This window comes from Octodon degus, unplaced genomic scaffold, assembly GCF_000260255.1.
Source record: "Octodon degus isolate 3935 unplaced genomic scaffold, OctDeg1.0 scaffold00056, whole genome shotgun sequence".
NCBI classification, from domain to species: domain Eukaryota; kingdom Metazoa; phylum Chordata; class Mammalia; order Rodentia; family Octodontidae; genus Octodon; species Octodon degus.
In genome coordinates, this window is record NW_004524632.1 from 10,855,763 (window position 1) to 10,870,381 (window position 14,619).

General features: G+C 60.9%; 1 protein-coding gene across 4 annotated transcripts in view; it reads right to left on the reverse strand.

Moving 5' to 3' along the window:
* Positions 1-386: 386 nt before the first annotated feature.
* The window catches only part of Stat3 (signal transducer and activator of transcription 3), a 34,138-nt gene continuing 19,905 nt past the window's right edge, over positions 387-14,619 (reverse strand). The window contains exons 6-24 of one of the 4 annotated variants that reach the window (XM_023718011.1): positions 14,322-14,403; positions 13,977-14,071; positions 13,747-13,898; positions 12,772-12,930; positions 12,416-12,508; positions 11,723-11,782; positions 9,405-9,434; positions 9,221-9,314; positions 9,098-9,145; positions 7,511-7,594; positions 6,843-6,941; positions 6,627-6,762; positions 6,094-6,146; positions 5,920-6,014; positions 5,703-5,842; positions 4,919-5,128; positions 2,794-2,836; positions 2,437-2,499; positions 387-1,743 (exon numbers count right to left, since the gene is read on the reverse strand). In XM_023718011.1, coding sequence (XP_023573779.1) covers positions 2,475-2,499; positions 2,794-2,836; positions 4,919-5,128; positions 5,703-5,842; positions 5,920-6,014; positions 6,094-6,146; positions 6,627-6,762; positions 6,843-6,941; positions 7,511-7,594; positions 9,098-9,145; positions 9,221-9,314; positions 9,405-9,434; positions 11,723-11,782; positions 12,416-12,508; positions 12,772-12,930; positions 13,747-13,898; positions 13,977-14,071; positions 14,322-14,403 — 1,698 coding nt within the window. In that variant the 3' untranslated portion in view covers positions 387-1,743; positions 2,437-2,474. Of the gene's footprint in view, positions 1,744-2,436; positions 2,550-2,793; positions 2,837-4,915; positions 5,129-5,702; positions 5,843-5,919; positions 6,015-6,093; positions 6,147-6,626; positions 6,763-6,842; positions 6,942-7,510; positions 7,595-9,097; positions 9,146-9,220; positions 9,315-9,404; positions 9,435-11,722; positions 11,783-12,415; positions 12,509-12,771; positions 12,931-13,746; positions 13,899-13,976; positions 14,072-14,321; positions 14,404-14,619 lie in introns of all 4 variants that reach the window. The other 3 variants (XM_004633777.2, XM_004633778.2, XM_004633776.2) reach the window with 3 other exon arrangements.

Below are 14,619 nucleotides of genomic sequence, written 5' to 3' on the forward strand. Positions count from 1 at the left end.
CAAAGCTGGAGAGCAAGGGGCCCGGCCGGGAGGAGCAAAGCAGGCCTCGCAGCCGTCAGCTCCCCAAAGGAAGCAAGGGGCGGCCTATCTCCGCCTCCAGGGCCGTGGGGTGCGGGAGGGGGCGGGGCTCCGAGTTTCCAGGGCCTGGCGCAGGCGGAGGCTGATAAAGGGGAGGGGCAGGGCCTCATGGGGTCTGCATCCGTGTGGGGGCTTATCGGACCCCACAGGGCGCAGGGGACAGTGACCCCAGCCGCTCCCGGACCCCTCACCAGGAGGCTGGCAGCTAGGGCGACCCCTGCTGGCGCCCAAGGCACTGTCCCACTGGCCAGTTAAAGGGCTCGCATGCACACAGTGCAAACAGGCCGGCAGGCTGTCTGATGGTTCCGTATAACTTTTATTTCTGGAAATTAGATACAGCAATATACAAAAAAAAAAAACAAAACACAATAATATAAATTTTTACACAAGGAAGTGTACAGTGGAATCAAGGCAGCCGGGCAGCAGCTTACAGACCACAGCGCAGAAGCAGCCGGCTGGACGCGCACAGCAGGGGAGCCGCTGGGACTGTGCTCCCCACTCCTCTCAGGCCCTGCGCGAGGTCACCTGCAAACGCACCTGTGGCGACCTAAGGCCGGGCAGGCTCCTTCCCTTGCCACTGCAGCTCCCGGGCGCCCCTCCTGGCCCAGAAACAGCACGAGGACAGGGCCAGCCACGCCTCAGCTCTCCTCGCCCACGGTTGTGTCCCTGGCGCACAGTAACGTGCTGACCATGGGGACACGGGAGGGGTGCGCCTGGCCCTCAAGCCGGGCCAGCGTCTGCTGGACCCTGGGGCTCCTCAGGTGTGAGAGGAAGGGGTGCAGTCTGAGCAGGGCCACACACTGGGCCCCGCGTCCCTAATGGCATCGGCCTTGCCCTCCCAGAGATGCTGGCACGGGGATTCCTAAAGCACAACCAGGACAGGACATGCCAGGTGGAACCAAAGCCAAGTGACAGGGGCTGAGGGGCTCTGGCTGGCAGAGTTGGGGAGAAGCCTCGGGGCAAAGGTGGCTGGGCAGCGCCCAGGAAGGCGAGCCCACTGGAGCCGCTCTAGCTAGAAACCCAAGCTGCACCCAGCTTGGCTTCCGGGTCCCCAAGGGCCGGCTCTGCGGGAGCAGTCTGTCTCCTTTGAAGGGCGGGGAGGGTGTCCCAGTCCTTTTGCCCTTGGCCACTTTCCATTCACAAGGAACCCAGGGTGGACACTGTGGCCTCTACCTGGACACCAGCGAGCTAACGGGAAGGCAAGGTGCAGCAGCAGGCACCCGAGGCCCAGCTCCAAGGGACACAGGCGGAAGCAGCCGCCACCGGAGGCACTTGGCGAATGACAAACCCGAAGGAGCAGCCAGGAGGGAGGGAGGGAGGGAGGGAGGGAGGAGCGCGGGGCCAGCAGCAGCACTGGCACACTCCTCTGGTCTCATGGCCACCGCCATGTCCCTGCTGCAGTCTGGGCACAGCCTGGGAGGTAACGAGCTTGTCACCCGCACCACCCCGTGGCTGCATCAGTCTCAGAAAGTGCCAGATGCTCAAAGATAGCAGAAGTAGGAGAGTGAAAAAAATCTGGAACCACAAGGCGAGGAGATGCTCTGGGGTCTGACAGCTCGAGGGCATGGAGGGCGGGCTGCTTCCGCCTCCTCACGGATCCTCGCACGGCTCACATGGGCGAGGTAGCACACTCCGAGGTCAGCTCCATGTCAAACGTGAGGGTCTCTGAGGAAGAGCAACAGCGCATCAGCCCCTGACCCTGCAGGGTGCAGCCAGCCAGACTTCCACACAGGGCCTGGGATGCGCGCCTGCAATCCCAGCACGCAGGAGGCCGAGGCAGGAGGATCTCGGCGCTTGAGGCCAGCCTGAGTCACACAAAGGCCCAGACTCCCATGTTCCCAACAAGGCCTTGGTCCCAGGAAGGACTGGGTCTCCCACCCACCCTGACTCATCCTGGTTCCCTCAACCACAGAAGGATCTGATGCTGCCCCATGTGACAGCCACCTGGCTACATGGGACTGTAGGTGCCTGAAGTGTCTCTGGCCCCAAGGTTGGGACATCAAAAGCCCACCACATTTCTAAGACTACATAAATATATTTCCTTACACGCTGGGAGATCTCCTGTATTTGATGGGGCGGTAGGAAATTTACCCTCCACCCTCATGTTCTGCTCCCACTGGGGAGCACGCTCCGGAGCCCCTCCACAGCCAGGTGTGGTGGTGCCCGTCAGCCCAGCACTCAGGAGGCTGAGGCAGGAGGATGGCAATGCGACTGAGGCCAGCCTGGGCCACAAGACCTGCAAGACCTGCCTCAAGCCAAAACCTGACCTCGCTGCTCCTGTGCAAGGGGTGGCTCCTGCTCTTCAGTCACAACACTGTGTGCAGGCCAGAACCCCAGTGGGGATGGAGGCGCACTCACCGAACTGCCCTCCTGCCGAGGGCTCGGCACCTTCACTGTTATTTCCAAACTGCATCAAGGAATCTAGAGTGCGGGGGGACATCGGCAGGTCAATGGTATTGCTGCAGGTCGTTCTGTGGAAACGGGGGCGCAGGAGGGGCCGGGTTGACAAGACACAGTGGAGGGAGACACGCATGCACGCACATGCATGCATGCACGCACACGCACACATGCACGCGCGTGCTGTCGGGCTCCAGGCTAACAGAATCAGAGAGCCTCAGGCTTGTACACACAGCTGCTCCAGGCGCTCCACCCCCTGCTTCCGGGATGGAGGCTTAGGACGCAGTGCAGGTGACAGCGGGAAGGGGAGCCACTTACGGGGTCACACAGATGAACTTGGTCTTCAGGTATGGGGCGGCACCTGCAAGGAAAACGCCGCGCTCACTGGTGGGGCCATGAGCCCCACCCAGCCGCCTGGTGTGCACTGGCAGCTCGCCTTTCCACAGCTTCCCAGCGCCCAAGCTACAGACACCTGTCCCCACTGGCCCGTGCCCGCCCTTTCCTTTGACCCTGTGGACGTCTAATGGCTCCAGGCACTGGGGCCTCCACCCTGGCCCCGCGTGGACCTGACATGCTGTCCCACCCCAATGCTACCAAGCTGGAACCCGAAGGAGCACACGTGGACAGATAAGGGTCTTCACTCCTGTCCCCTAGCACCTGGATGGATGGAGGAAGGCACCACACAGACGCAGTCCTGCCTGTGCTTCCGGCACTCCAGGAGGCTGAGGCAGGAGGGAGACCAAGTTCCAGCCCAGCCTGGGCAATTTAGCAACTTGGTGAGACCCTGTCTCAAAACAAAAAATTTAAAAAAGAAAGCAAAAAGTTGCCAGGTGTGGTGATTCCAGTACTCGGGGCTGAGGCAGGAGGATCCCTGTGAGTCTAACGCCAGCCTGGGCTCCACAGTGAAACCTTGTGTCAAAAACCAAAGGAGGGCTGGGGAGATAGCTCAGTGGTCTAAGCACCTGCCTGGCAAGAGCAAGGATCCAGGTTCCAATTTTAGTATATGTGCTGCCAAAGTGAGCACAAGGACCCAGGCTTAACACCCAGTAGCCCGCGCTGTGCTGGCCCTGGCCACTGAAACGGGGCACGGTGGCACACGCCTGTAATCCCAGTGCTGGGGAGGCTGAGACAGGAGAAACGCTATGAGTTCAAGCTGCAGAGCAAGACCTGTAGCAAATAAATAAATTATATCTTAAAAAATAAAACAAAAAAGCAAAGGAAAAACGAAGGTATACTTTAAGAGGCAGTGTACCCAATACCAATCGCAAGCGTACAAGCAGGGCCCAGAATGAGGGGTGGAGACAGATGGGTTTCCGAGCTGAATCTAAGTTGCAGGCCCGTGAACGGCGACAGACAAAAGTACAGCAGTGAAGCATGGGACTTCTGGGAAAACCGAGTCACAGTGTGGATGTAGGTGTGAGGAGGCACTGAGAAGCAGGCTGTTGAGGGCCACCAAGGCCTGCACGGGCCGGGAAACTGACCCACATGGCTGAGAAGCAGAAGAGACTGCAGAGGCAGGGTCCCAGGTCACACAAATCTACCCACTCGGGCCCCGACTGGACAGAGGAGTCCCTCTCCACAGATGGGGACAACAGCCTGGCCAGGATAGAACACTGGGGACAGAAGGAAGGCAGCACAGCGGACAGGCGCAGCCTGGCTGGGGGCAGGGGGCAGGGACCTGGGCACTGGGGAAGGCTGGGGCGGGGGCGGGGCAGCTCCTGGAGCTGCCAACGAGCTTGCAGCAGGAAGCACTTGCCACCCAGGCAGACAGGAAGCACCCTGCTCCCGCTCACAAGGAGCCCCAACGGGCAAGCACCTTGTGCGGGCACATGTTCCCTTCTTGCCACCCACACCTGCTGGGCACCAGGGCTGTCCCTGCGGCAAGGGCCCTCCTCCTGGGGCCTTGCACTCGTCCTCCAGAGCAGGAATAGGCCGTGCAAGCCGATAAACAGAGCCCCTAACTGAAAGCAAGGTGCGTGGAGAGATAAGGACCCCACAGGAAGTGGGCGAAAGTCTCCTGCCATGAGGGCAAACACAGAGCCAGAACAGAGGCTGGGGACAGGCGGCAGCTGCAGGTCTCGACCCGTCCTGCCCTCCCTCCTGAGAAGCTGAGCCCAAAGGGGCGCTGTGTTGCAGACAGAAGCCGGGAGGACTGGCTGGACAGGCAGGCGCTGGCGGAGCCCTACTGGCTCACCGGGCCATGCGTGCGCGCCCCTGCAGCCTGGGCCCACTGGCTCACCCGGCCGTGCGTGCGCGCCCCCTGCAGCCTGGGCCCACTGGCTCACCGGGCCGTGCGTGCGCGCCCCTGCAGCCTGGGCCCAGCACAGGCCCTCCCAGCACGCCTCTCCAGGTGTGCAGCACCGTGTCTGCGCCCCTCCGTGGACCCTGCACTACCCAACTTTTTCCCAAGAAGTAGTGCCGCAAACGGAAAGCCAACAACTACCTGGGTCTGCTTCCGGGTGCTCCTGGCTCTCGGGCCGGCAGTACTTCCCGAAGGCCTCCTCCTTGGGGATGTCCGGGTACAAGTAGACCAGTGGGGACACCAGGATGTTGGTGGCATCCATGATCTTATAGCCCATGATGATCTCCGCAAATGACATGTTGTTCAGCTGTTGCTTGGTGTAGGGCTCCACCGACTGGATCTGAGTTTTGCCTGGAAGAAAGGACAACGGGCTGCTGGGTCAGCTTGGAGAAAACCGGGGCAAGACGGATGCCAGGGGCCAGCCGCATGGGAAGGTCTGGGGTGGCTTCTTCGGTTTGCTTTCTCACTAGGTGGCCCTGGCTGGCCTCGAGCTCACTAGGTGTCCCAGGCTGGCCTCGAGCTCACTAGGTGTCCCAGGCTGGCCTCCAGCTCACTAGGTGTCCCAGGCTGGCCTCCAGCTCACTAGGTGTCCCAGGCTGGCCTCGAGCTCACTAGGTGGCCCAGGCTGGCCTCCAGCTCACTAGGTGTCCCAGGCTGGCCTCCAGCTCACTAGGTGTCCCAGGCTGGCCTCCAGCTCACTAGGTGGCCCAGGCTGGCCTCGAGCTCACTAGGTGGCCCAGGCTGGCCTCCAGCTCACTAGGTGGCCCAGGCTGGCCTCAGCCTCGCACAGAGACCCTCCTGCCACGGCCTCCGGAGCGCTGGGAGGACAGGTGTGCGCTGCCCTCCAAAGGCTGCCCAGCAGGCAGCCGCTGTGCACGCGGCCAATGGTGAGTGGACGAGCCCAGGCCCGCCAGGGGGCGCTCACCGCTTATGTCCTTCTCCACCCAGGTGAAGGTGACGCCGCCCTCCTTGCTGCTCTCGCTGAAGCGCAGCAGGAAGGTGCCGGGCGGCTTGGTGCTGAGGATGGCGCGCTCCCGCTCCTTGCTGATGAAGCCCATGATGTACCTGGCGCGGGGCGGCAGGGTCAGGGGCGCAGGCAGGGCCGGCGTGTCCCCTCCACCGCCGCCGCCCAGCGGGCCTACCCCTCGTTCCACAGCGCCAGGATGTACTTCTTCACCAGGTCGATGATGTTGTCCAGCCACACCCAGAAGGAGAAGCCCTTGCCTGCCATGTTCTCCTGCGCGGGGACAGGGGCGTCACCGCTGGCCGGCCACCCACGCGGGCCCTGCGCCCCAAGGGGCTGCGCCTTCACCTACCTTGCAGAACTTTGCCCACGTGATCTGACACCCCGAGTAGTTCACGCCTGGTCCTGAGGGAAAAAGAACGTGAGGACACTTCCCAGTGGGCCCCGGCTTGACTCCGGCCCCGACCTCTCAACCCTCCTGCCTCAGCCTCCAGGCGGGCTGGAGTGACCCGCATGCACCACTGTGCCCAGCTCTGCATCTCCTTTGTGTGTGTGGTACTCAGGACTGCACCCTGGGCACTGAGCGCAGATCCCGGCCTTTACTTTTATTCTCGGACATGAACTTGCTTAAGCTGCTAAACTGCCTGAGCTGGGCTTAAACTTTCCATCCTCCTGCTTCCGCCTCCCGGCTTTCTTCATGAACCACACCTGGCTTGCTTTTTGTTTTTTTTAAGGCTATTATTAGACTAAGTGAGGCACAGAGCGGAGCCTTGACAGGCCCTAGAGGCTGAGGCAGGAGGACTGCCGCACATTCTAGAGTCCTAAGCGCAGCGGGCCGCCAGGGCCGAGGAGGGCGGGGAGGCGCAGTGGCAAGGCCGCTGTCACCTAGGAGCTTCTCGGCCAGCGTGGTCAGCTGCTCGATGCTCAGGCCGCGCTTGGTGGTGGAGGAGAACTGCCAGCTCAGCACCTCGGCCACCTGGTCCCAGGTCCCGATCGGGGGCTTGGTGAAGAAGTTCACGTTCTGCAGCAGGGAGGGAGAGTGGGTGGAGCTGCGGCGCCAGGCAGACGGGCATGGGGTGGGTGCGGCGGGCACAGCCTCACCTTGGGGTTGTTGGTCAGCATGTTGTACCACAGGATGGATGCCCAGGCGTTGGGCATCTGGCAGATGTTGGAGATCACCACGACCGGCAGCGAGTGGGTCTGCAGGCACACGGTCCAGGTCAGTGCCCAAGTCCTAGCCTGGCTGGTGGCCAGGGACACAGGACACCCAGGGGAACTGTGCTGGCTCAAGGCTCTCCCAGCCTGACGCCCCCCTCAGGAGACCCCGGAGGTGCGCTCCGAAACTCCAGGGTCAGCCACTGAAGACTTGGCTTCCTCCCTTCCTTCCTGAGATGGGGTCTCATTGTGCGTCTCCTCAGGCTAGGCTTGAGCGCATGAGGACCCTCCTGCCTCAGCCTTCCAGGTGCTGGCTGACAGGCGTGTGCAGCCACGCCCCGCTCCAGTCTACGTTAATTTCCAGCACGGAAGCTAGAGGGCCCACAGTCAGGGCCAGGACTCCACACACTGAAGGCCGCGGCTACTGGCTGTCCTGCCCCAACCTTACGAGGCAGCCTTGTCAACACCTGCAAGGGCACCTCGGGCATGTGGGGGCTGTTCCCGGGTGGGGGCACCACAGATGTCTTGGGGAAAGGAACGGGTGTGCCCCCGCAGTCGCCACCGCCTCTCCAAGGGGAGACCCTCCCACAGCCGCCCCTCGCCCGCCTGCACACCTCCAGGTCAATCTTGAGGCCCTGGTGGTAGACCTCGGTCTCGAAGGTGATCAGGTGCAGCTCCTCGGTCACGATCAGGGAGGCCTGCGGCAGGGCGGGCGTGTCCTCAGAGAGCACAGCGGCCCCCAAGCAGGCAGCCCATCCAGGTCCCCCTGCTCTGCCCCGTGCGCCAGGGACCAAGCCTGGCGGGCCTCATGCTGCGGCCCCACCCTGTGACCTGTGACTCTGTCTCTGGGGATTGTCACCCCCAGCTTTTCTTAGTGACTTGCACAGCTGTTGCTCTGAATGGTTCTGGGTTTGTTACTTTCTGGCATTGGTGACTCACACAGCTCACCCCTTGGGGCTCCTGTCTCGCTGCGAAATGAGCCCAGGTAACTGACTGGGTTCCTGCTCTGCATTACTCTTCATGGCTGTATAGTGTTCCTCTGCAGGACTACCAGTTCTCCATACAGCGTGGGTAAGACCTGTCTGGGTGGCATCCAGAGCTCCAAGTCAGACTTCTGGGACTCTGGTCCTAGACTTTGGTCGTTATTTGCTGCTGCGCTTCCGCAAGGATTTCTGTCAGCCCTGCTGTGCTGGGTGGCGCACCCCACCCAGGGAATGGCTATCTATTTACTTTTTGAGACAGAGTCTCACTCTGCAGCTCAGCCAGCCTTGCGCGCACACTCTGTAGCCCAGGCTGCTCTCAAACTTGCAATGATCCTTCTGCCTCAGCCTCCAGAGGGCTGCAGTACAGGCCTGCGCCCCCATACCCTGCACTGAAATTTTTAAAAATGACTGAAAACTATTTTGAGGTCACATGCGTTGATTTTTAAATTTTTTTTTTTTTTTTTTTTTGGCAGAACCAGGGACTGAACTCGGGCCCTACTGAGCTATCTCCCTGGCCCTTAAGTTCTTTCCTGACACTAGGAAACCAATAATCTGAATCTCTGGCTGATGACAGATACATGTGGGAGAAAGAACAAGGAAGTTTTTGTTTTGCTTTGCGTTTCTGAGACAGTGTCTCACTATGTAGCCCAGTTTGGCCTCGAGCTCTAGTGATCCTCCTGCCTCAGCCTCTCAAGGCTGAGATTACACATATGCCATGTGCGCGCGAGGACTGGGGCTAAGGGTTAACCCACACTTACTCCACCAACACCCTCTGCCACTGCAGTGAGGAAATGGGTTCGACAAAACTGCAGCCCGAAAAGCCTTGGGTGAGGACAGTGCTGTCCCATGTGAACACAGGTGCCGCTCCACAGGGAACCAGCCACCTGGCCTGTACCCAGGGCGTCCTGCCCCTAGAGACCGAGGCAGCCAGGCACCTCGGCCCTCGGCGACTTCGCACTGGCCGCAGCCGGACGCAGGGCAGCCGCCCCAACGCCCACCCCCACCCCCTCCTCGGGCCCCCCGCCCTCGGGCCCCCCACGCCCCGGCGGCCACCCCACCTCTGTGGGCAGCCCCCCGCCCTCGGGCCCCCCACGCCCCGGCGGCCACCCCACCTCTGTGGGCAGCCCCCCGCCCTCGGGCCCCCCACGCCCCGGCGGCCACCCCACCTCTGTGGGCAGCCCCCCGCCCTCGGGCCCCCCACGCCCCAGCGGCACTCACATCACAGTTGGCGCGGCCCCCGTTCCCACACCTCTGCTCCCTCAGCGTCTGCAAGAAGAGACAGCGCGTGTCACCAGCCGCCCTGGGCCCGCGGAGAGGCAGGACGGCCGGGCCCGCGCTCACCAGGTGCTTGAATTCGGCCGAGAGGCTGCCGTTGTTGGACTCCTCCATGTTCATCACTTTCGTGTTGGTGCCCAGGATGTTGAACTTGCGGGACCTGTGTGGGGACAGCAGCCAGGGTGACTGCGCGGCGCAGACCCGGAGCCCAGCCTCCCAGCACCCACGCCAGAGCCGCAGCAGGACTTACCCGCGCAGAGCCGCCACATCGCCCGAGTCCCTGCGGAGGAGAGGCGCGGTCAGTAAGCCAGGCGGTGTCACCGCTGCTGGGCACGAGACCGCACGGGGGAACCCGTAACGTCATCGCCTGTACTCTTTCTTGGCTTTCTGAGCCAGGGCCGCACTGTGGAGCCCGGACTGCCTCAGCCTCCGAGGGCCAGATGACAGGCACTGTGCCCAGCTGGAGGCCTTCGCCTGACACAGCAGGAAAGATCCTTCCCGAGGGGCCTCTCTTCTCAGCCTGGCTTTTTTCTCCTCATTTAGGCACGCTGCTTCTTCTCTTGTTCTTTTTCTTATGTGTTTGGTACAGGGTCTCACTCTTGGACTTGGAGTGACCCTCCTGTTTCAGCCTCCTGAGTGCTGGGGTTGCCCACCACGCCTGGTCTCTGCTGGCCGGCCCAGTGCCCCTGGGGGAGTGGATCTCAAACCCTGGTCCCTGTGCTTGCCTACGCAGGTGCTCAGTCCACTGAGCTATCCCCGCCGGCCCCGTACCGGCGCATTTCTAGGTGTTTACCTTCTGTAGTATTTTGCGCACCTTTTGAAAAGTTCTCCACTTCTGTTCGTGCGTCTACACTTTTAGGATGGCAGCTAGTATTAAGTAGTGCATTCCACGTGACTTCACGGAGGAAAACTAATGATCCGAAGTCATTCTGAGGGCGGCGTCCCACCTGCTGCACTTTGCAGCCTGAGCTGGCCACACGGCACACACCTGCTATCCCAGCTCTTGGGAGGCTGAGGCAGGAGGGCTGCCGTGAGTTTGAAACCAGTGTGGACTGCACAGTGAGACCCTGTCTCAAACAGCCAAAAGTCCCCAAAACCCAAAAAACCAACCAGCTTTGGAGCCAGGCCCCTGCTCGCTGTCATCCACCTATTCAGGAGGCTGAGGCAGGAGGATCACAGGCTGGCCCGGGCAGTCTGGCAACACACTGTCTCGAGGAGCAGGGACAGGAGAGTCCAGGCAGAGCACTGGCTGGCGTGCAAGGCCAAGTTCAATCCCCAGGACTCAAAAAAAAAAAACAAACAACTTTTGGTTTCTTTTTAAATACAATGGTAGCTGCCACATTGTACAAGAAAAGGGAAATGAGGAATAGTCTTTTGGTCAGGAAAGGTTCGGTTTTGCAAGACGAAAAGCTCTGGAAACTTGTTGTGTAACAGCTCACACACACAAGGCCCCGGAGCCGCCGACTCCGACACAAGCACCACAGCAGACGGTGTGTGAGGCACTTTTACTTTACCACCAACATTTTAAATCTAATAGTACACTGGCTGGGTGGGGGGGCAGGCCTGTGCTCCCGGTATCGGGAGGCTGAGGCAGGAGGGCCACAGGGAGCTCAAGGCCAGCCTGGGCTACACGGTGAGATCACAAGAAGTAACAAAACAAAACGGGAAATTGGTTTGCTATCCTTGCTTTTTTTCAGCTAAGCTGACACTTGGAAAGCACTTTATACATTCTGAAGAATCCTGAAGATTGAACATCTCCAGAGCGAAGTGACCCTTCGCAGGCCAGGAGATACTACATCGCTTTGTGAACTGCTTCTCCCCACACAACCGCAGGCTTCTCCCGACAGACCCTAAAGCAGCCATTGAAGTTAGCACAATAGTTTTTTTATTTCTGCTGCTCATTATGAAATCTCTTTCCTGTTTTTAGCTAACGCGTAACTAAGGTTACGGATCCTTCTCTTTTTGAGGCACAGTCTCAGCATGCAGTCCAGGTGGCCTCCAGCTCCCAGGACCCTCCTGCCTCGCCTCCCAAGTCTCTCCTACTGATCTGTAAATCCACCAGCTCCACCAACTCCCTCGACTTCATTAAGACTCACTCCGCACTCAGGACATGGGGACATCGGGGCCTTTGCGTCCCCTGGGGCGGCCGCATGGTGTTTCCCTACTTCCCCAAAGGCTGTGCACATCCTGAACTGAGCAGTACACAGCAGCAGCAACCGCTAAGTGCCCGGACACAGCGCGCCTCTTGCCCTGGTGCGCTGGGATTGGAACCCAGGACTTGCGCTCTGCCCCCCAAGCTACAGCCCAGGCCTGGAACCACACGGCTCCACCCTTTTCTGACCCCCACTGTGGGTCATCTGCATAAATGGTGTTTACAAGTTAAAAAAAAAAAAAATCAGTAAAGAAAGCTAGAGACAAAGGGAGGGCTGCCAGGACAAGCACACCTGCAGTCCACGCCCGAGACACGGCCCCCAAGAGGAGCCAGCCCCAGAGGCCGAAGGGTGCCTGCTGGCCCCGTCCCTTACCCCTTGTCTGTGAAACACAGCCTTTCTACCAGGGGACACTTACTTGTCGATGCACACTTTAATTTTTAGCTGATAATTTAACTCCGGGAACTTGACCAGCAGCCTGGGAAAGGTAAGAAAACCCAGCTCAGGGTGCAGGAGCACACCCAGCCCAGATGCCCGACCCCAGACCCTGCCACGGCCACAGCCGGCTCGGCCAGCGCAGCGCAGCTTTTGCAGCCCTGCAGGGCTGAAGACCCGAGAAGGCCCTGCCGCGGGTGTGAGGCTGCAACAGCCCGAGACGAGCAAAGCCGCCTAGGGACCCCACGGCCTAGGGACCCCACGGCCTAGGGACCCCCACGGCTTAGGGACCCATGGCTTAGAGACCTCCACTGGGGGCGGCTCCACAGCTCTGAGGCTCCTCTCCTGCCCGACCAGAGGACAGGTGAGGAGCCTGATGCCCCTCTCTCAGGGGCTTTCTGTGGCTGGCAGCAGAAAACAGAGGCTTTGCTCCCACTGGGTCCCGCTCCCCGCCTCTAAGCTCCACTCAGCTTGGACATGAGGGAGCGTCACAGAGCAGCCAGAGCCAAGGTCATGGCCACACTGGGGGTCCTAGCTCTTTGGGGTCACTCCCCAGAGCCAGAGCTCAAAGTCAGGCCGGGGCCACAGAGCAAAGTCTCAGCTCCAAAACCAAGGAAGGTGCCCTACACCATCCCCGAGTGTCCCCAGAGAAACGCCGAGTGCGGCATGGGCCCACCTGACTTTGGTGGTGAACTGCACGCCGGTCTTGATGACCAGGGGCCGGTCGGGGTGCATGGGCATGCAGGGCTGCCGCTCCACCACGAAGGCACTGCGGGGACAGCGCGTCACTGGGTCGCCCCCACCCCGTCCCCATGAGCCAGCCTCTTGCTTCAGGGCAGCATCTCTCCTTTTTCAAGTGAGGCACAGGAACCTGTGCATCCTGGTGCACACTTGTGACCCCAGCTCTCAAGAGGCCAAGGCAGGAGGACGCCCAGGGGCTGAGGCCAGCCTGGGTGCCCAGCGAGACCCCGCCTCAAGAGGACCGAACCCCACACTGTAACTGAACGCGCGGGCCGGGGAGCGCTCGGGCACCTCTTCATTAAGTTTCTGAACAGCTCCACGATCCTCTCCTCCAGCATGGGCCGGTGCTGCACGATGGGGTCGCCCTTGTAGGACACCTTCTGCTGCAGCTCCTCCAGCTTCTTTATCTGCTGCCGGGTCTGCAGCTGCGACTCTGCCAGCGAGGTTATCCTGCAGGACACACTGGCCGCTCAGCTGGCAGCTGTGTGCAGGAGTGGATCCCGCTGGCGCCCCGGAAAGCGCACGGGGCTTTGTTCTGCTGGCGTTATGTCCGTGGCTCGCTGCCCCACAGAGCCTCGGGCAGCGACGAGGCAGCCTCCACAGTCTGTGACTGATTAACGACCCCAGGCTGGGATGCTGGGTCTGGGTGCGCGCCCGCCCTGGGTGGACGATCTGCACCACGATGTGAGGAGGGAGAGGCTGGCCAGCTACAGCAGCTGCTGCCCTCCCTGTTCTCTGCTGCTTCCTGCCACCTTGAATGGCTGCCGGCTGTCACGTGCCACCCTCCCACGGAGCCAGCCAAATACGGACTAAAACGTCCACAAGCTGTGAGCTAAATAAACCTCTCCTTCTTTAATTTTGGGTGTCAGGAATTTTGTCCCGGCAACGAGAAAAGAGTAACTGAGACACCAGCTGCACGCGCAGCATCACTTGAACCCTCTCAGCGCATGGGGTGCAGAAGGCAGTACTGGGCTACAAAAGGTGTTTACTTTGCCTTTCAAGCTTTTTTCTTTTGGTCCCGGAATTGAACTCAGGACCTTGTGCTTGCCAGGCAGGAGCTTATGCCACTGAGCTATCTCCACGGCCCTCCTTTTTGTTTTTGATCTCTCTCAAGATTTTGAGTCGCTAGGAGGGGCTGCCCAGAAAAATGGCGCCAAGCCCTGCACAGAGGGATAGGTCAGAGGACCCTGGGAGCAGATTGAAGGTCACCCCATCCCCAAACACCAGAAGGCACCTGCTGAGATGGGTTGGCCCAGTGCGCCTCACCAGTTTTCCAGGCGGTCCAGGCAGATGTTGGGGGGCCCCCCGATGCACGCGATCTGCTGCCGCCGCTTCCAATCAGCCAGCTCCTCATCCGTGAGCGTCTTCTGTACGTACTCCATGGCCGACAGCAGCCCTGCCAGCTCACTCACGATGCTCTGGGAAATCCAGCGGTGGGCGAGTCAGTGCGGTCTCTAGCCAGCACCCTGCGCCGCCCCCGACCCACCAGGGCGCACCCTGCGCATCTGGTCCAGCGCCGTCAGCATCTGCTCCAGCTGCTGCATCTTCTGCCGTGTGGCGGCCTGGCTATTGCCATTCAGGTCCTGCACATCTGCCAGGAGACGACACCCCACTGAGCCCCAGTGCCCTGCCGCCAGCCACAGGCAGGACCCCAGCTCTCAGGGGCTGAGGCAAGGGGGTCACCCCAAGTTCAAGGCCAGCAATGTTACACAGGAGACCCTGTCTCAAAAACCAAAACAAAGCAAAGAGCAAAGCAAAGGCCCCACTGAGCGCTGCACCCCTCAAAGTCTAAGCAAAGAGAAAGCCCATCTCAGGGCTGGCGCTCCACCGTGGCCACTTGCCTCCCTGGCTCTTGAGTGTTTTGTAGTTGAAGTCGAAGTCATCCTGCAGATTCTCCACCACTTTCATTTTCTGCTCCAGGTCCTGCTCGGAGCAAGCAGTGCAACCAGAATGAGGCCGCTCCTACCTGGTGCCCACCCGCCCCGGCCCACGCCCAAGCCCTCACCTGCCTGCACCCGCACCTGCACCCGCCTGCACCCTGCACCCCGCGCCCTGCACCCCGCACCTGCCTGTGCCCCGCACCTGCCTGCACCCCGCACCTGCACCCGCTTGCACCCTGCGCCCCGCGCCTGCACCCCG